At 36.8% G+C, this 21,802-nt stretch overlaps 1 protein-coding gene across 1 annotated transcript; it reads left to right on the top strand.

The window, feature by feature from the left end:
• The first annotated feature begins 1,129 nt into the window (after positions 1–1,129).
• LOC144436908 (vitellogenin-like) lies at positions 1,130–19,887 on the top strand. The gene is made up of 28 exons (XM_078125770.1): positions 1,130–1,169; positions 2,116–2,270; positions 2,957–3,088; positions 3,551–3,670; positions 4,189–4,344; positions 4,630–4,775; positions 5,469–5,604; positions 5,937–6,097; positions 6,321–6,489; positions 7,145–7,270; positions 7,659–8,074; positions 8,397–8,491; positions 9,035–9,159; positions 9,547–9,696; positions 10,160–10,285; positions 10,885–11,062; positions 11,544–11,796; positions 12,061–12,246; positions 12,388–12,490; positions 12,912–13,059; positions 13,620–13,823; positions 14,261–14,450; positions 14,920–15,185; positions 16,246–16,453; positions 17,234–17,391; positions 17,973–18,146; positions 18,618–18,773; positions 19,627–19,887. The coding sequence occupies exons 1-28, from the start codon at positions 1,130–1,132 to the stop codon at positions 19,788–19,790; spliced, it is 4,641 nt and encodes a 1,546-aa protein (XP_077981896.1). The 3' UTR covers positions 19,791–19,887.
• Positions 19,888–21,802: the final 1,915 nt, after the last annotated feature.

The raw sequence follows: 21,802 nt of genomic DNA, 5'->3' as shown, positions 1-21,802 counted from the left end.
GGCCAAGCGTTGCTTCGAGTTCGAGTTGATTTTTGTCTTTGTGTTTTTACCTGAGAGTGCAACATTTCTGATTGCTGTTTGAGCAAAAGTTTGTATGGCTATATGGAGAGTTAAAATCTAACCATATAAGTAGGGCTATGATAAAGCTGGCTGGCATATTCCTACAGTATGTTACGGTATTCTTATTAATAAAAATGCATGTAATATCTTATTAAAATGAAATTATGAGAGCTGTTCGAGTTGTTTTTCAGTATTACATATTCACCAAAATGGTAGTATAAGTTCTCAAAATTCTCTCTCTCTCTCTCTCTCTCTCTCTCTCTCTCTCTCTCTCTCTCTCTCTCTCTCTCTCTCTCTCTCTCTCTCTCTCTCTCTCTCTCTCTCTCTCTCTCTCTCTCTCTCCATATGATGCAAATATTACAACTCTATAATTCTTGATTGTAATTGATTAATGGAACTGGGACGAAACAATTTCTTATCAATTTTCAATCAAAACAGTAATAAGCTGATTTTTAAGACCGAATTTTCAAAATGTATGGAAAGAATTTTGTGCATCGTTACCTAAAGTTCCTTGAAATGACAATTTGGCTATTTTAGCCATATATTACGTGTATTATCAGATTAAAAGTGTGAAAGAGAAATTTGCCAAATTTTTTGCTTTGTGGTCGTAAAGAATGCTGAATGTGTCCTTATCCAGTACAGAGTAGACTGTGGTTTAAATAAATGTTGCTCGTGAAAAGAACTTAAAACGACCATTTTCTTGACATTCGTCATCCACTTAGTGAACTTTTTTTCTTGTTTTTCTTGTCTCAAAAATTTAAACTCAGATAACTTAATGTTTTTTGCTGACCACTGAATTTTGAGGGAGATAACACAAAGTACGTGTCGTTGTTGTCTTCTTTGACTTTGTTCTACGAAGAAAGAGTTGGCTACTTGCCCAACGTCTTCACTCACAATCGATAGCTCGGGAGCTATCTCCGCGAAGCGTTCATTGACGTAGATTTATTGGTAATTGTTCCAAAAAAATCGACTTTTGGTCACTTAATTGTCCATGAAATCTCTATAAAAAGGGTATGCGTGCCGATGATTACCTCATTACCGTACGCGAACGAAGAACGGTACAGCAGTCATGAAGATTTTGGTTTTCCTCGCAGCTTTGGCCGTCGCATGTAAGTATATTTTAAAGTCCGTGTTTGTTTTTTTTACAGAGTCTGACGATCATGAATGCTTGGTACGTGTATGACATACTATACGTAGATTTGTTCTTGTGGAAGAGACTGCCAATTTGAAGTTTGGCTTTGATGAAATAGTGTGTCAGCTTAAAAATACAACAAAAGAGAAGAAACTGGTTGTGGAATTCTTTTTAATATATTACAAAGAGTTTGGTATTTTACAGAACCTTGACTCTTTAAGGAATATTTTTGTATGTATTATATGTATGGTTTTGTATCTACTCCTGCGCTTTTTTTATTGTGTAAAAAACCTAGCGAAAGCATTGATACATGTTGGTGTTTTTACATCTTGTCTCTAACTTTGTACTTTTTCTTTTTTCTTTTTTTCTTTTCCCCCCAACATCTTACCTACCCATTCTGTGGACGACATAGACGCGGTTCAAGGTAAGAAATAGCTTGTTCCGTCGTATCAAATTACATTTCTCTCATAGCTCTAGAATCGTAATTTTTTAAACTTTCGAAATTCGAACAGATTCAAGTCCATCAACCGTTTGGTGACGAATGTTACTCATGAGAAATCTACTGTAGTAAAAGTTGTAAGCTCGGATTGTAAAAATCATTCATATTAAACGTAATGTATGGATGTTGTTAATTATACAGATAGGCCTAAGACTGTCACGTATTCACAACAGTGCGAAAATAGAGTCACAGTGTTACTGGTTCTAATATTCCATCAACGCCGATACTTTCGACGTCGTACACTCAAAGCAAAGACGTTACAAAGTTACACCCTCAAATTAGAATGCATTTTAATCGTTTTGAACAAATCTGACCTTTCTCCAAGTGTTAGATCTCAAATCTTGGTAAATAAATCATCGAATTCCCAACATGAAGCTGGTTATGACAAGTACCACTTTGTTAAATTTCTTACTTTTTTTTTTAGACCCAATCAAGTATGAGGTCGGCAAGAAGTATGTGTACGAATACGAGGGTTTCACCCTCAGCGGTGTCCCTAGATCTACTAGTATGAACTCTGGCCTGAAGGTGTCGGCAAAACTCGATATCAGCGTCGTCGACGAGGGACGAATGCTTTTGAAAGTAATTTTTCTCTTTCATCTATTTCTTAGTATCTCTTTCCTTTTTCTCTTATATTTATGATGTTTTAAGTTGTTCACTGTACATCGTACATGTGTTATCACTCCAACTTATTTTAGTATGTACAAAATCCATAATGTACCCTTTACGTTACAATCTGGAAATCAATGACCAAACAGTGAACATTCAAGCCTGATAGAACTGTACAATTAATGTGTCTTTCCACCAAGAATTTAAATGCGCTAGATATTATGTAGTGTTATATTATTTTATGTTATGTTATGTTATGTTATGTTATGTTATAGTATGTTCTGTTCTGTTATGTTCTGTTCTGTTTTGGTCTGGTCTGTTCTGTTCTGTTCTGTTCTGTTCTGTTCTGCTGTTCTGTTCTGTTCTGTTCTGTTATATCATTTAGATTCTTTTTTAAATTGTGTGTGTGTGTGTGTGTGTGTGTGTGTTTGTGTGTGTGCGTGTGTGTGTGTGTGTGTTTTTTTGTATGTTTCTGTTATGGTGGTATATTGTTTTATTTTTTTTATTCACTCATAAAATATTCATCCACTGTTTAATGTGCTGTTTGTTGAAATTTGATTTCTGTCTGTTTACTCTTTGATTCTATTTTATTTAAATTATATGTGTATCTATTAAATTGAACTAATTGTGGTCATGTATCTATGTGATTACCTCGAAAGGTTCGTGTACCAGAGATAGCAACCTTCAATGGTACTTGGCCAACCACTCAGTTCAAGAAGTCTGAACAGCTGACCACTAAATTGGCACCAGACATCGAAAAACCAATCATTTTTGAATACCAGAATGGTGTGGTAAGCCTTTATTTGTCAAGTCAAATTAGTATGTAGGACCTTTATTCTTTGTTAGTTTGTGTAGTACCATACAACATGCTACTTCAAAATACTCATATGACACCCTGCATTATCAGTCAAAGTCATCATATGACATTGGATGTTTAAAGGGTCGCACCAATCAAGGGAATTGTAAGCTGTCTGTGAAACGTAATGCAGCCAGATCGAAGAAAATTATCGAAGTCTGGTACAAGATATGGAAATTAATGTAGTCAAGTTGTGAGCTCTGCACGTATCTAAACCAGTTGGAGATAGTATTTACACACTTTTTTTTTAAAAAAACGTAGTAAGCCAAAGTACCTCGAAAGCTACATTTTCTTTGTTGCTATATCAAGTTTACTAGAAATCTCATTTTTTTGTAAATAAACAATTTGCCTTTTACGACAACCTTCAAACTGAATACTTTTTGTATTACATTCACAGGTCGGTCAGATCTTTGCTCCAAGCGATCTTCCAGAACCCGTTCTTAACATCCACCGTGGTATCATCAACATGTTGCACGTCAACTTAAAATCTACCGAGAATTACTTCAAAGCACAAGAGGTAAGGCAACATTCCCATTATTTTTGGCAACATTCCCATTATGTTTGGAACATAACAGCTTTATTGCAATGTTGAGGTCCATCAACAATTATATGATGGGGAGCTGTGTGTGTGTGTGTGTGTGTGTGTCTGTCTGTCTGTCTGTCTGTCTGTCTGTCTGTCTGTCTGTATGTATGTATGTATGTATGTATGTATGTACCCGGTATGTATGTATGTATGTATGTATGTATGTATGTATGTATGTATGTATGTATGTCTGTGTCTGTGTCTGTGTCTGTGTCTGTGTGAGAGGGATACTTTGTTTTAGAAATATACCTTGACTGACTGGTTACCGCATCGCTAGACAGGAGAAACAAATATTTCGTGCTTGTGTCAGAAAATACTGTCTGACTGTGTGTATGTATTAGGAGTAGTGTTTGAATACTATTTATGCAACTCTCACAACCATTACAAGCTTAGATCCTTCTCATTGAAGTAGCGCCATCAACGATGATTGTTCTTCTTCTCCTCCTCAATAGCTTGGCATTGGTGGAATCTGTGAGACAGCTTACGCTATTGTTGACCTTGAAGACATGGTTCAAGTGGTGAAGACGAAACATTACGATACCTGTATTGAACGTCCAGTTACAATTCTGAACCATATCCGTGTTCCTTATGTATTAACAGAACAACAGGTTGGTAGTCGTACAAATATTTCATTCTTACAGCAGGTTGGAACGCATATGAGTATTGTTCTTTCTTACATTCAAAAGTGTTGTTTTTTTTAAAAATATTTTCAAGTGTCGACATTGACAAAGTCTAAAACAGCCAACTGTATCTCTTTAATACGTCATTTTCGGAATATTGGTCATATTCATGGAAAAAGTTGAAGTTTTTCCTGACGAAACATTTGTCACACATTTGATGCAAATAACAATGTATTTCTTATTATCTCTGGCTGTGCTTGTTTCACATCACAGACACCTAACCATCGTGCAGCCGCCGTCTTCAGATACAACATGACTGAATATGGCAAAGGCCTTATCATTCAAGAAGCTATGGGTGAAGAGGAACATGTTTTTACTCTTTTCTCTGAGCAAGGTGGCAGCGTTGAAACAACAATCAGGTATAAATATTAAATACTCAAATACTTCATATTCTACCTCTCTAAATTAACACAATTCTAGCAGGACTTGTAAGTCCACCATCTTGAATGGTACATCGTGGGGAAACTTGAAATATTCCGTGAGTAGACCTAGATATTAGTTACTGCTGTAAACAATTTGTCTGTTTGTTTGTTTGTTTGTTTGTTTGTTTGTTTGTTTGTTTGTAACTACATACGACTATCCCGGATGAGACATTGTCGTATCTACAGATAATCCCTCAGTCCTTATACATCAGTATGGCCAGCTCAGATCGCAAACTATTATGTATTGTATCAAGTAGGATTTCACATTCCCATGGCAACGTCACGTGATGCATGTGAATATATTCAACTTAAAGAACGTGTACATGATAAAACGCAACGTGGTGTGGTGTGACGTGATGTGATGTCATGTGATGCGATGTGGTGTGATGTGATGTTACGTGATGTGATGTCATGTGATGCGATGTGATGTGACGTGATGTGATGTGATGTGATGTGATGTGGTGTGATGTGATGTGATGTGATGTGATGTGATGTGATGTGATGTGATGCTAAGGTCGTGATATGATATATGCCTGTTTTATCGGGTTATGTTAGCTACAGTTGTCGTATCTTTACTTAATTTTGTCAAACCATAATATCTTTCGCTTTGCTTGTTTGTTTGTTTCCTAGGCAACAGCTTCGTTTTGTCAACAAAGCTTCAGCCGACACGATACCATCTATTGACATGGCTAACCGTGGTGATATTATGTTCAAAACTCCAGAAAGCATAGTGCCCGCAAAACAGCTCACTGTTACTAAACAAGAGGTAGGTTTACCATAGCATGTCAAAATACTATATACATTGTTGGCTTTACGAAGGGAAAAGCACTGATGTGCTTTTACACAAAGCATTTAGTTTCGGGATCAATCTCCCATCTTTACCCAGTCATCTCCATAAGCCAAATCTATCAAATGCAACGACCTAGTTTACAATATCAGTTCACACCTTCAATCATTGATTATTTACCTGTTGAATTGCCAATGAAATACATTTACATGTTTCATTATTTGCAAAAGTTGTGGCATTTTTTTAAAGAATTCATCACAACAACAACAACGCGCTCAGATGTAAAACTAACCTTTGACCTTTACCAACAGATCACCACAGTATTGAACACTATCGTGGACAATATGAGCTTTGACGACATTTCCATTGAGAGTCCAGGACATTGGATTACTTTGCTTCAATATCTTCGTCAGGCAGAGAAGCAAATGATCATGGAAATTTGGAACGAACTGTCCGTCAAACTAGCCTACAGGTATTAATTTACAATATTTGATCGATTTGACACATTTTGCAAAAGACCGCTGGATTGAACACATACCTCGATGGTTTCACTTACAGACACATATCCGTATTGAGCTTCTATGTTTAAAGTTGTGAACTACTTAAAGCGGCTTATCACTGTAACTGATTCTAATTTCAGCTTTTATTTCTCAGCTATACATTACATGTATTTCTTCTTTTCAACTCTTTCATAGGAAATTCTTGATTGACACTCTGCCAATTGTTGGTACTCTGGAATCCATTGAGGCAATCCATGACATCATTAAGGCTAACCCAAGCATCGTCAGAGAAAACACAGCATGCCTGTTGACAGGATTGGCCTTTATTCCACGTCCTACTCTGGAAATGATCAACCGTGTCGAGGTAAGGCGGTCATCCATGCATACATCCTATTGATATCACTATGCTTACACGAGACATTATACAATGCACAAGCCAAGTTATTCTCTTTGAACAGAAAATATGGAATATATATTAATTTTTGCCTGAAAATCCCACAACTCTACTAAACTCAGTGCAAGTCAGTGTTAGGAGGCCAAATCTAAGGAATACAATACATCCTGAATTCAAGTCGGAGGTCGAAACCTCCCGACCCCACTTAAAAAAGTGAAAGTACAACCACATTGCAGACTTCAAATTCTACAAGTGTTGATTTAAAACGTGTGACAAGCTGCGCTGTACAATTTAACCCAGAGATATATTCATTACAAGCTATAAAAGAAAACCGTAGCTTGTGACAATCACTATTGGGCAGGTCTCTAGACTATTTACAATTATACTTATCCAACTGTAAGTAAAAAGTATTTGTGTCAAGTTACAGTACTTGTCTTTTTCATGTTGTAAGATTTTAACGCATGCACATCTGACAGGCATTTTCAATTAGTATAATAAACAAGGCCTTATCAAAAGGTGATAATATTTTGAAAAAATTTCATAAAAAAGTTAAGTTTCCAATATTTGCGGTATAATGAAAGGTTAATTTTGTAAATTTGAACTGATTTTTTTTTTCTTTGATCAGATGATGATTGAGGACCCTATTATTGCTGAGTTTACACCAGCCAGAAGAATTGCAATGCTTTCTTTTGGTAGTCTGATTCACAACTTCTGCCACAACAAGACTTCTTGCCCGGCTAGTCTTATCGAGGTGAGTAATTCCAAAAAAATAGTTGTAGCAGTAATTTCCCATCTTATCCTGGGGAGTAACTCCAACAGTGTCATAGTCACACTGTGGTATCTAGACTAAAAGTTACGTCGTGTCGCTCCGTCCTCACCGGCCTGCTCTGCGAAAGGGGTTGACCAATGTGTGAGGGCGCCCCATCAAGGCATACATGTACCTTACAGACTGCATATACCCGTACATATACATAGTATGACGTGCTTTGATTAGCTGTTAACCTAAAACCAAACGTATGAAACAGTTAAATCTATTCAATTCACAAACTATCACGTCCAACTGTCAATTTCATTTCGTTCTCATTTGTATTAATGGTTTGATTTTCTGTTATTAAATGAACATTCTCAAAATATCACAGGTTTTGATCAACAAATACGAAAGTGCTCCAAACACCACCGAAAAGGAGGTTGTTCTGAAGGCCATGGGCAATGCTGGAACCGTCGACTTGGTACCATGGATAAGAAAACTTTTCAAGAAACCCGAACAGCTCAACGTCAGAATTCAATCAGTTGCTATTGAGGCTTTGAGAAAGATCGCCCCCATGTATCCAACCCAAGTACGCACATTGCTCTTGCCAATTTTACTGAACCCCAAGTTTGACCCCGAAGTTCGTATTATCTCCTGTGTCATCCTGTTTGAGACCAAACCATCCGTACCAACCGTAATAGTGATTGCACAGCAACTGAAGATTGAAACCAGCAACCAAGTCGCTTCCTTTATCTTCAGTCACATCAACTCCCTGGCTAACAGCACTGCACCTGAGAAACTTCCAACGTAAGTATAGTAGTTTTCAAAATAGAATTAACTTTCAATGTTGGACACAAACTTAGCTGTGACGTATTAAAAACTCAACTTACTAAATGTTTGAACTTAGATGAATAATCATTGCATGGTAGGTTTTTGACCACAATATACTTACATACAGACAAATGAAATATCATCCGTCCTGTGAATCGATTTCATCCCAGCGTTTGTAATCGTATATAAGCTGTAAAGTTCTGCAACAATCATACAACGTTGGCTGCCGAGGAACCTTTCATAGTAATCTGATTTACTTGTCTATGACTAAATCTCAATATTTCATTTGCATTTCCAGTGCCCGTGCTTGTAAGATCGCTCTTCGTTTCGCCAAGCTCAGACCAGAACTCACAGCTCGTTTCTCAAAAGGCCTTCACTTATCCATGTTCAGTCGTAAGGATACTTCTTTTTTATATACTTTAGAGTCTTCACTATCATAAACCAATGAGGAGGAAACCAAGATAACCATTTGTACGATTTCTTTTATACTAAAACTCAACTCTCTTGACTTGTACTGGCTAAAAGTAGTACATTTTATCAAGCAACCAGATATACATTCTTCAAATAGTACACCTGTAAATCATTGGTCGGTTTTCTTCACAGGTAGTGTAGTGACAGGTTTAAATCTTGAGAAAAGCAGAGACTCCGTGTTAGTTTGACTTGCTTGGATAACAATATATGATAGTGCTCGTTGAATATTCAGTGTTCTGATGGATGGAGGCTCTGATTTTAGGATCCGTGTCGTAAGGCGGAGTTTCACTTTGTTTTCTTTACCGTGTTATGTGTGCAATTCCACAGTCATACAACTTTACCTATAGGCAAGTCAATACACCTCATGGTGTACAGTGAGAGAAGTTAGTTATTATAGCTAAGGAACCAGTTTCAAAAAAGGATCCCGTTGCAACTTTGAACTGACCCAAAAATTTGTCTTTACAGAAACGATGAACATGGGTGGTTCTGTAGATTTCCATATCATTAAGCACCCAGCCAGTTTCATGCCACGACATGTGCACACTAAAGTTAACATGAACATTGGAGGATACGTCGTCAACGTTTTGGAGGTATGTTGAACGTTTTCAGGTGACGAGTGGTGAAAGAATCGTGGGTCGTAAAGTGAAGATACACGGATTTCTTGATGAATGATGACGTAAGAGTAGCAGGTGTATTCAAAAACCGGTGACGTAAGAGTAGCAGGTGTATTCAAAACCGGTGACGTAAGAGTAGCAGGTGTATTCAAAACCGGGATTCAAAGTTGTACAGCAATGCTCCTCATTGGCATATAAACTGCAAAGTTCACAAAATCTTTTTTTTTCATTATATGAATGAAAATGTCCACCCCTCTAATATGGATTGAAATCAATCAATGCTTTATGTCTATCTAATTATCTTCTTTTTTTAAATGAATAAAACTTCGAGTATGTCATAATCCAATTTGTTATTCCAACCAGATTGGTATTAGAGCTGAAGGTATTCAACGATTAATTGAAAATATGACGGAACCACAGAGCATGTTCAAGAAACACAAGAATATGATGGACATGATCAAAAAAAGCCGTCGTCCACCCATCTCAAGTGAAGAATTTGAAACCAGGGATGAAGTAGAGCACCTCATAAACAGAGTAAGTGATAATACACTCTGGTGAAGTTAACTATCGAATCTCATCGTAAAAGTGTGAATCGGTCAATTTATTTCCTCAGAAAATTGAGATAAATTGTTATCTCCCCATTAGCTAATCTGCGCATCCTTGTAAATTGTATGTGATTTTCACTAGGATTATTATTGAATATATGGCATCTTTCTTTACGAATCTGATCAATTTTTCAGTCTTGAAGTTGCCATTTTTACAAAAAAAAAACAATCAAAATACCCCCCCCCCCATAGCGTTCTGGTAGTAAGTAACTTCCAATACCTAATGCAATATCAAATTGTACCGTGTAAGAACTAACCAATGGGAGCTCAAAGAAAGTTGTAGATTTTCCTTTTTAATGACCATTTTTACAGGAAACCTGTTAATATATTTAATTTTAAAGTATTTACCATTTCTATTGATATGTTTACAGCTGTACAAATACAAGCCAACCAAGGAACAAGAAACTGAACTATTGGGCCACTTGTATGTACGACTTTTCGGAAATGAACTGTACCTCTTTGAACTTGACAAAACTGTACTCCTCGACATAGTAAAGGTAGGAACATTGAAAAACACTATTGCATCTTAACACATCGCCATTTTTCGTTCTACATAGTTGTCGCTATCGAGTTTTCTCTCAAAGTATATGAATGCCTTATATATAGTTATCTATCCAAACTCTTCCATAGCAACATACTATACGTAGTATCATAATGTAATATTTGCTTGACCCGCGACCTTGGTTTGAGAGATGGTGTTTGAAGTATCTTTTCTCAAGTGATAGAACGCGTTTTTTATTAACATTGCTTCGTTCAATCCGTTATAAAACCTGTATCAATTCTAAACCTGTAAATCGTTCTTTCCCTGTGGTAAAGAGACATTGGCAAGAATTAGGCCTCTGTATTGTACGTACTCCTTATCTGTAACAGTTCGGCAAACAGAATGAATGATTTGATGACGTCATTTGGATGACGTCATTTTTTAGATGCACCAAAAATTCCCCTTCGTGTAATGCATAAAGCTGTCGACCCTACATAAGATGTAATGCATATTTTAAAAATAAATAATGAATTAACATTACACTATACCAACTGTTTTTATGTGAATATTCGATATATGCACAAAACTCTCAAGTCTTCATTTATTTGATAACAGGCTGGATCTCTTGGTCTCGACTTTGAAAAAATTGAACGCAAACTTCGTGAAGGTTTGTCTTACAACTGGTTGAAGGCAATGCCTCTGTTTGAAATTAGTATTTTTGAGCCCAGTATTCTTGGTCTTCCACTTCACCTTCACTTGATGTCATCATGGATCAGTACAATGAAAACAAGCAGTAAGTAAAGCCATTTATTGAATGTCAATGATTGTGTGTTCATCGTGATATTCGATAAGTTTTTTTGTCATTCGGGTTCCCCGCCTATAAGACAACATTTCACTTTGTTTTACGCATGCGTTGCCATACCGACTTGTTAAAATGACACAATCTAGTTTGCATGGTTTTTGCTTAGTGTGACTTGCACACCAAGTGTTAGTCGTTTTGCAGCGCGGATAAAACTAGGAGTGCATACAGTGAAAAGCTCCAGTGCTAGGAGGATGGCGGTACAAATTTAACATTGTGTTCAGAGGAGGAGGATGTACATTTAATACAAATCTCCAGTTTTCGGAAGAGGGTATAGGTTTGATAAAAAGCCTCAGTATTTGGAGGAGGGGGCATAAGTTTGATAAGGGACCCCCAGTGTTCGGGGGAAGGAGGTATAAGTGTGGTTTTTTTGGAGTATTGACTTAAAATATTGAAATCACCTGGTTTGTTATAGCTTCAGCAACCATGATTCGCGATCCAGATATGCATGTTAAACCAAGCAGCAGTGAGGAAGAGAGTAATGAGCACTATAGCAGTGAAGAACATTGGTGGCAAGAAACCCCACCACGTAGTCACAACAGCGGAGAATTCGAATTCGACATGCACCATCGTCCAAAACCCGTCAGCAGACAACAAAGATACAGAGAGTCACACTATATGACAGAAAGTTTAACTGGAATCAAGGCGGAAGCTCAATTTGTTAAGAAGTGAGTAAAACATCACCGTAAATAGTCGTTTATTCACAGCACTACTCATCAATTGATTTATATTCACTTCGTTAGAAAACTGCGGAGTAACAATTGTAAACTTTTAATCGCGAACGTGGCCCATTTTTTTCACTGGAAAAATGACAAAACAATTCATTGTTTTTGTGCACTGAATGAATGATAAAAAATACTGAACAATTGGATGAATAAGTAGTTGTATGAATGATTAAATAAATAAATAATTGTAATATATTCTAATTTCAGTGATGCCATTCATATTCAAGTACGTATGGGTGTGGACGCCATCTTGGTTCAGACAGGCGTTGGCATAGCAATGAAAATGAAGAGCAACATTCCATTGATTGGTGAGATGAACCTTGACCTTGCACATCAAAAATACTTCATCAATTTTGACCCTATCAAGACCCCCCGTGAACTCATGGTATTCAGGTACGTATTTTAACTCATCTTTATTGTTTTCCCTAAAGAGACAGTTACGGAGCGTTATGACATGGTTCGTGACAGTTACCAAGCTTGTTGACATGATTTCTGACAGTTACGGATCGTGTTTTTTTTTATGATTTCTTCTAGTTCAAACATCTTTACATTTACAAAATCTCCACGTGAGCTGTATGGACGTATCAGCATCATTTCTCCACCAATGAAAAAAACAGTTGAGGAACCACGTATGATGGTATGATTAAATTAGTTATTTCTCTGCATCATCAATCCGCCAATGTGTCAAACAATAACAAGACAATATGCATGTCTGTCTCGAGCGCTCAAATGTCCAACTTCGATATTTTTTGCCTTTTGTTAAGGTTGGAAGGGGCTTTGTCATTTTAAAGAAAAAAGTGATAATGAATCACAAACATATTAGTTGAAGATTCATCCATGAAAGAAGGGCTGCAGAGGGAATATTTTTATGTTCGCAAAAATCTACAGTTATAAGATATTTCATTTTTTCCTACAAACAAAAGTGTTAAAGTTTTAAAAAAAGTCATCTTTTTATAGAATGTTTACCCTACTCTGTACATGAGCTGGCACGAAGCCAAGTCTTAACAGGACGGGGAAAAAGGTCTACACAGAGTGACTTTATTTCTTTTCGGAAACAGAAAAAGGAGATATGTCTTGAAATGTTGAAGGAAGTAGCAGGTTTTGAATATTGTGCTGATGTAGAGTACCCATCGGTTGCTGGTTATGCTAACGCACCATACCCACCAATGACTGGTCCATATTGGTTTGAGAGCCGTCTGATGCCAGGTAATGGAAATGTCATGTCATAGGTCATGGGTAGTACTACTTGACGTCAGCTGTTCCATTGTTAGAAATCATAAGAACATATACCCCAGTAACGTCTGACGTCATACCTGTGAGACTTCCCGGTGAATCTCGCATTTTGCGTGGCATTATTTTGCAAAATACATCAACCTCTCTTGATTCTCGAGATGTTATTTTTACGTGATCATTTACGGTCAAAGACCGCTTTCCATCTTCTCAATTTTATATACTTCTTCTAATTTAAGAATAATCTTAATTTTCAAAAAATACACCAAAAGACTTTTAACTTTATGTGTCATTGACTATTTTCTCAGTAGGATTTACAAATTATTGGAAAATTAAGATTTATTTTGAATATTTTCAAATAATGATAAAAAAAATTCTCAGCATACTTTTCTTTATCACATGGAACTGTGTTTAAAGTATCCCTTCAATTGATACTAAACCCACTTTTTTTTATAACAAGTACTTATCGAATTCTATCCTATGACAGTAATTAACCTCTAGTATTTTCCCTCTTCTATTTTCCTCTACTTTTTCAGCCACTGACCAACCCAAAAGTATCCAATTCTCAGTGGAAAACATCATCCCCATTACTATGCAATCTATAAAGGTTGAAATCGACACCATCGTCAAACTGGAAGCAATTGGTGCACAACGTACTACAGGTGTCGAGATGAGTGTCAAATATAATGCCAAGACACCAACAAAACGCCTCGATATTGTTCTTGAAAAGATCAGCACAGGTGAGGGCGTATGATCACTACACACCTTGCCGCCAAAATATTTCAATGCAAATTCCTCTTCTTTTGAAAATATATTACGAATCCCAAAACTATTTGCTTCTACAAAAAAAAAGATGTGATACGATTTCTTGAGAATGCACGTCTTCTGATTCTTTCACGAAAATAATCCAGAAAGTATTGAGTCTCAGAAAGTACATTTTATATTTTTGGACAAAAAATAATTTGCGCTACAAATTTATCAAGATTGTGAACTTGTTATTTATAGGATAGCAGATGGATATAACCTTTAACCTTTACAGTCATGTTGAATATTTCATGAGAATACATCTTGTGTGACGGAATGTATATTTTAATATGTGTATTACGACTTCATTCATTTACCACGGCAAACTTCTTTTACAATATGTTTCGTTGACTGTTTTTTTTTCTATATGCAGAGGAAAAGATGGTAATAATTAACTTCGTGACCGACAACATTATTGAGCAGGGTAGTCTCGAAATGCAGATTCCAGTGAAAGATTACGACATCAAAACATCTTACGAAACTAAGATGAAACCCTACCCTGCCATTAAGTTCAAATCAGAAATCAATAAGATCCCTGACTCTATTGTCGCACCACTCTCAATGTAAGTTTTAATACGTTATTGCTCTACATATATATATATATATATATATATATATATATATATATATATATATATATATATATATATATATACAAGTATTGAACATATTGACACCACCATCTAAGCAGACGTATCCATACATCTAAATGAATCTCTCTATCTCTCTCTCTCTCTCTCTCTCTCTCTCTCTCTCTCTCTCTCGCTCTCTCTCTCTCTCTCTCTATCTCTCTCTCTCTCTCTCTCTCTCTCTCTCCCTCTCACTCTCTCTCTCACTCTCTCACTCTCTCTCTCTCTCCATATTTCTAGCGTGCTCTCTCTCTCTGCTCGTCTATCTACCCAAGTATATATCGCCACCCACCCACCCACCCATCCATAAATCGATCTACCCACCGATACATTTATTTGTTGTCGTTTCCCGTTTTTACTACCCCGTGTCTTTCCTTAATTGCTGTCGTTGTGATTTTAACAGGTGGACTAACTTTATTGAGCGGTATGTCTACTACATGGGTGTTGCTGAAGTGGAAATGGAAGAGAACACTCCCAAAACCATCGAAGCCATTGTCGTGCTGAAAAAACCCGATGTGATTGATGTTGAAATGAAAATACCTTCTTGTACTATAATCAGACGTGGAATGACCCTGCCAATACCTATTGATGTAACTGAAATCTCTACCCCTACTGATACCATGAGCTCTTTAATGCATAAAGTGAAGAAGGTAGTCAAAGACCAAATGGGTGAGTATAAGACAATGTGGTTGATGGCGCCTCGTGAATGCAGCCGAGGTTGTAGGGCGCCCCCAACGACTGCATTTTAGTCTTTATTCAAATGATGGTTTCAACAATGTGACTAAAATGTGAAAAAACAACTATATATTTTCTCAGAATAACAGACTCTCTTTCATTAGGCTAATTTCTTATTACTCCTTCATGTCTTCAGGATAGAACGTAAAAGTGTATCGCAGCAATGTTTGTACATGTATGAAATCGTCAGAGATCCATTTTCAATATCACATATATACGTGTACCTTGAAATGTATAGCAAATCGTGTTAAGACTTTAAGACAATTCAACATTCTTTTGTTTGCAAGTATTGCCAGTTAAATCTAGACAAACACACTCTGCATTTGTATAAACTTTATTTTTTTGTACCGGTTTTTGTATTTTACCGGTTTTTGTAAATGACTAGAGAAAATTTACTATACAGTAATGAACAATCTGATTAAAATCCGATGTAGATGTCGGCTAATCGTTGGCCATCAAGACGAGTACGTATTCACGTATCTCGAAGGTCAAGCGAAGCAAAAATGCCGAGGTAAAATAATAGTGAACGATTAGCCAACATCTACATTTGATTTTAATCAGATTGAGCAATGAAGTGTTTTATAATAAGTGCATTTACTGTAGACAAATGGCTTTTTAGTAGCGTGGCGCATGCTGACATTATAAACGTTTTACTCCAATGAAAATACTTACCTAAAAACTAATGCTAGTGTCAGTGTCGACCCATGCCCTTTATAAAGCTACAGTTGCCATTGTAAGAGTAGTTTACTTAAATGTAAATGTAGCAATTTCTTCGACATTTTGTGTATGTATATATAAACATTGCGTCATCGGATCGTTTATGAGTTGATGGTTACTTTTACTTTTAAAAAAAAATAAAAAAATTAAAAAAATAAAAAAAAAAATTAATTTTTTTTTTTTTACTTCGATACGTAGAATACTACGAGATAATATGCAGCAAAAATACGTCCCAGAACATGTAAACCATGTTTGTGCCCCTAAAAATTGTCTTTTTTTCTCTTGCAATTGTATCTAGCTACCTGCAAGGTGATGGGCACACACTTTGAGACCTTTGATAACGTTACTTACCAATACCAATTACCTGGAGATTGCAAGCATGTTCTGACTAGAGATGGCAGCAAACTAAGCAAATTCTTAGTTCTTGTACACAGACCAATTGACAAACCAACCGAAAAAATTGTTACTGCTCACATTGAAGAACAGTAAGTATACGCTTTAGACCATCAACTTGTTTTTTAATGCCTACATTCTATCATTCAGGAAAGTTAAGTATATGTTTGAAGACCAACCGAAAAGGTTGTTACTGATTATAGACAGGAACAATAAGTATGCGTGTTTAGACCAATCAGAAATACTCTTAGGGCTCACATTCAGGAACAGAAAAAATACGCTGTAGACAATCACAAAAATTGTTATTAACTACAGTTAGAAACAGTGAAATTATGTCACTTAAATTTGTATATTGTGGAATTGAATGGGTGAGTGAGTGAGTGAGTGAGTGAGTGAGTGAGTGAGTGAGTGAGTGAGTGAGTGAGTGAGTGAGTGAGTGAGTGAGTGAGTGAGTCACTCAAGCGAGTGAGTGAGTGGGTGGGTGTGTGTGTGGGTGTGTATGTGTGTTAGTGAGCGAGTCATTCATTCAGTCAGTCAGTCAGTCAGTCAGTCAGCTAGTTACTTAGTTAGTTAGTTAGTTAGTTAGTTAGTTAGTTAGTTAGTTAGTTAATTAGTTAATTAGTTAGTTAGTTAGTTAGTTAGTTAGTGTAATCGAAATATGTGTGTGTCTACGTTTGTGCATAAGTGCCAGAGTCTGTTCATTGTCTGAGTGTCTGTCTGTACCTATAATTTCTAAATATCGATATTTAATCTCAAACGTTTTCATTGAGTCACCGATATCGCTATTGTGTACATTTTAATGTGTCACCAGATTAAAATCAGGTAGCACTAATTACTAATTAGCACTAATTACGTTATTTCATCCCATACAGCAAAGTCGAACTGCTTCCTAGCATGATCGTCAAAGTACAAGACAGACCAATCCAATGGCGAGAAGATAAATACGTGATTCCCGATGTCCTCACGCTTGTCAAAACACCAACTGAAATACTTCTTATGGCCAATGTCGGAATTGACATTACATACACCGGTAAGGAACAGTCTTTAATTATTTTGACTTGGATTAAGAAGAACTTTTCCAGACACTAACAGTTTCATAAAAATTAGGTAAAAAATGTCCCATACTCACATCTCGATTCATTTTTGTCAAATCTCCAATATACTTAGACAGGAATGACACATAATTTTCCTGTGTGATAATCGCCATGCAGCAAATCAGCAAATAAAGGCATTTTGATTCTTAAACTCGGGGTTCTGGAGAGTTATGTCATGAGTTCAGGATTTTACATCACCTACATTAAGCGTGATTTCAGAGAAACACTATTTTGAAGTTGTGTTTCGTGTGATTTGTTGAGTCCTTGAAGTCATCAGAATATATAATATTATATAATTTTGTTTCAAGAATGACAAAGTTTACAATATTTGTGAAAGCACAAGAACGATTGTGACAATTTTTGTATAAATATGACCATGTTCGAATTCACATCAATTTTTGACTAAAAAAAATTGATTATGTTCACGACATTTTTCCTAAATATCAACAATTTTAATGAAAATGTTCATAATTATGATAGAGTAATCTACACACATCTGCTCTTTTTACTCTTACAGGAGAAGACGTCATCACACGTGTTAATCCCATCTTCCACGCAAAAACAGTCGGTCTGTGTGGCGACAATAATGACGAAAAGACAAATGAATTGAAGCAGCCAGACCAAACTGTCGTAACTAACCCTACCGTCTTTGCCCACTCCTGGATCATTGCCGGAGAAAGCTGTACCGATGGTGAGTGTCGTGAATGTCGTGTTTGTCTGTAGTCCACTCCCAGGTATACGTAACGATTCTCATTGGTTGTAATCAAAGTATGAACACTTCGTCGGGGACCAATTTCAATGAAAATGAAAGTTATTCGAATCGCTTCCAAAGTTAAGCTTTGCCATGGCAAAAACAGCTCCTTGTCATTTTGAAACGATAAAAAATGGGGGATGGCCATCATGTTTTCAAGGAAATCGGCAGTCTTTCATTTTTCCATATTGTTAATACAATATTCGGCAAAAATTTTGAATTCTATCATTGATTTTAATGTATTTGCACAATGGGTGATTTTCCTCCTTGATATTGACTGAGAAAAGGTTCAAAATGTCATACAACGGTCACGATTTTCATTTCAGAGACGCACAAATGCTGTTGTCAGAAAATAATTTCTTCCAGAGACCTCTTACTATAATAATACATGTTTTAATCTGTTGTTTTTAGCCTGCAAACTGACTCCCAAGTTCGACATCAGAGAGGAGATTTTGAATGGAGAAGATAAAATATGCTTTAGTACTGTACCAGTCAAGCATTGTATCCGAGGCTGTGAACCCCGTCAAACCGTTACCGTGTCCGTAGGATTCCACTGTATGCCAGCTGGTATGTCTACAACATTTCTCACACTAACCGTTATAACTTAACGGACGTATACATTTAGGAAACAATGCGCACAACTTTAGATATCACGTACGTCGTATCTATGACATAATGTCTGACCTACAATTATTTTTATCTGTTTCAATACACCTTTCTTTTCAAAGACATGTCAGATTTGTTTCGACATGAAAACTTCAGAGTACCAGGGTTGTTTGCAAAGTTATTAATACATCACTGTCCAATGCCATTACGTCCATGCATTATTAGTTCACGGAATCAAAACTCTTTTGGGGGGAAAGATTGTAAACCGATGGAAATGATTCTGTATTTGTTCAAACTAAGTCAATCTTCCCAACTACAACTTCATACTTGAACAACTACAAGAAAATAAGCCATGGCAGTACTGTAAGTCAAACACACAATCATTTAAATTATAAACCAATGACATAGGATGGTCTCCGATGATCAGATAAGAATATTAATATACGATATTGGGCGAGAGAGAGAGAGAGAGAGAGAGAGAGAGAGAGAGAGAGAGAGAGAGAGAGAGAGAGAGAGAGAGAGAGAGAGAGAGAGAGAGAGAGAGAGAGAGAGAGAGAGCGAGAGGGGAGGGGTCACAACTGCTATATAAAGTGTCGGGAGATATGTCTGATTCAGGGACGTAATATTTTGCACTACTAAGCAGGTGTTCATAAATGAGCTAAAGGGTGAGGGGAAAACAGACAGACAGACAGACAGACAGACAGACAGACAGACAGACAGTCAGTCAGTCAAACAGACATGATAAATACTATATAAGTACATCATAGTAATTATCGTAATAGTAATTTAATATATGTATTTGATTCTCTTTCAGATTATAAGTCGGCTGATCGTACTGAACGACTATTGAGATCTGGTGAATACGACATGGTCAATTTGTCTTCTAAGAGTATTGACATAGAGAGACATGTAGAAGCACACGTTGCTTGTGAATGTGATGCTTGTCTCAATCTTCCCAGAGATAATTACTACGTGTAGAAAAACAGACGACAATACTTTTAGATAATTTCTACATACAGATAGAGTACACGACATTTAGATTTCACTTTCGCCATTATTGTCCGTTTTGCCGAATGCAGTAGATGTATTTTGCTGCACTTATACTAATTATTACCAAAACTGTTCGTCAGCTTCATAGATCAAATGATTTACATCTGTTATACGCACAAGCATTATACTTTATAGTATGTGATGTGATGTGATGTGATGTGATATGTACTTGATCTTTAAACTCTTGTAATTAAAAAAAAGATACCCAGCAGTTAAAAAATAATTGTCGATCTACGGTTTTGTTAGTGTAATAGTTGATGATGACGGTGGTGATGATGATGATGATGATGGTGGTGGTGGTGGTGGTGGTGGTGGTGGTGGTGGTGGTGGTTGTGGTGGTGGTGGTGGTGGTGGTGGTGGTGACAAGGAAGCTTTTGTGGTTTTGCATGTGTGCCCCTTCCCATCCCAGATAGACATATGTCTTTAAACCCCTCCCAAAGCTTCACAGCCAACCCCCAAATATCCTCTGGTCAGCATATGTGCCCTGTGGATTGATTCCGAAATGGACTTGCAAAACTGTCCACGTAAACACAGTAACATTACTTCCCGGACATCATTACAATGTCGAAATGAGCACTGAAATGAAGGCCGAGACTACAGTTCCGTGACTTCCGAAACAACTTAGTAAAACCAATGACTATGCGATGTGGTTGGAATGATTCAACATAAACTTGCATGCAGGCAAAATTTGTCGTCACAATTTACAGAACGTATATGGATTGTTTTCTGCTGAGTCCTCAATACAAATCTGTACATTCTAGACAAAGATTTTAAGACATGGAAAATATACAAAGTGACCAACGCACTACTAAATAATAATTTTGATACAATTGTTAGTATTTTGCAGCTAGAAAAAGAATATGTTTAGTTGACTCTAAATTGTGGGGTAAACTAAGGAAATCATATCTCCCGATTTTAAGCCTAGGTTAGTAAAAATATTCCCCTGCAAGACAAGAGAATGGTTTAGTTGTTTTAGTTGGGATGGGGGTCGGGATGGGGGTGGGGGTGCGGGAGAAAGGGTAATGATTTATCGCTACTGTCAAAGGGTACGGAGGCCTTCAAGTATAGACAAATCAGTTCCGATATCCTCGCTTTATGATTATAAGTTGTATATATTTCATTTGCACAGTTTATCTCTGACCTCGTCTCATGTGTGATATTCGTGTTTATTCATAACCGGGAGACTTTGTTGCATGCTTTCTTGAAGGGCAATACTAGAAGCAAGGAGATTGACAGTGATAGCTTGAACTAGACAGTCGTAATCGCCAACGCGGTAGTCTGGGTAAAATAACCTTGCGTCTGCACTGATGACGAGACATCGTCTGGTGTTTTTAAATTTAGGGTAGAAATATGAATGCCCACACCCAGTTTGGTATAATATTTCCATGTTTGGTGTCTCGTAGTATTTATACCACGTCTAGGATAAAAATGTCACATCTTTAAAAAAAATAAATAAAAACCATAGTAATAATACTTATACTGTATCGTCGGCTTTAAAGTACTAATCGTAGCACTGAGTCGTGGATAATAGCCTGTAGGATTGGGAACGAAGGCAACGATGAGTTCTATCTCGGTTGTATTCTTTATGTTTGGGGACCACAGAAAGTTATTTCACCAAAACTGCTTTGCGCAACAATGAAGAAAAATTTGATTGGGCAATGTACAAAAGTTGTAACAGTTCAGTGCGAAATGTTGTAAGTGGTCAGTACCATTGTATTGTGATTTGGTCATGTTTGAAGGTATAACAGTTCAGTGAGAAAGGCTGTAAGTGGTCGGTATCCTTGGATGGATCTTGTACACAAGATATGAATTCTAATAAAAAATACTATCTTCAGGTCTTCGATACGATTGGATTGGTGATGCTGGTGGTGGTGGTGGTGGTGGTGGTGGTGGTGGTGGTGGTGGTGGTGGTGGTGGTGGCGGCATCGCCGGCGGTGGTG

This window comes from Glandiceps talaboti, chromosome 6 (genome assembly GCF_964340395.1).
Source record: "Glandiceps talaboti chromosome 6, keGlaTala1.1, whole genome shotgun sequence".
NCBI lineage: Eukaryota > Metazoa > Hemichordata > Enteropneusta > Spengelidae > Glandiceps > Glandiceps talaboti.
The sequence above is the reverse complement of the archived record's forward strand: the minus strand, read 5'-3'. Positions and strand labels throughout refer to the sequence as shown.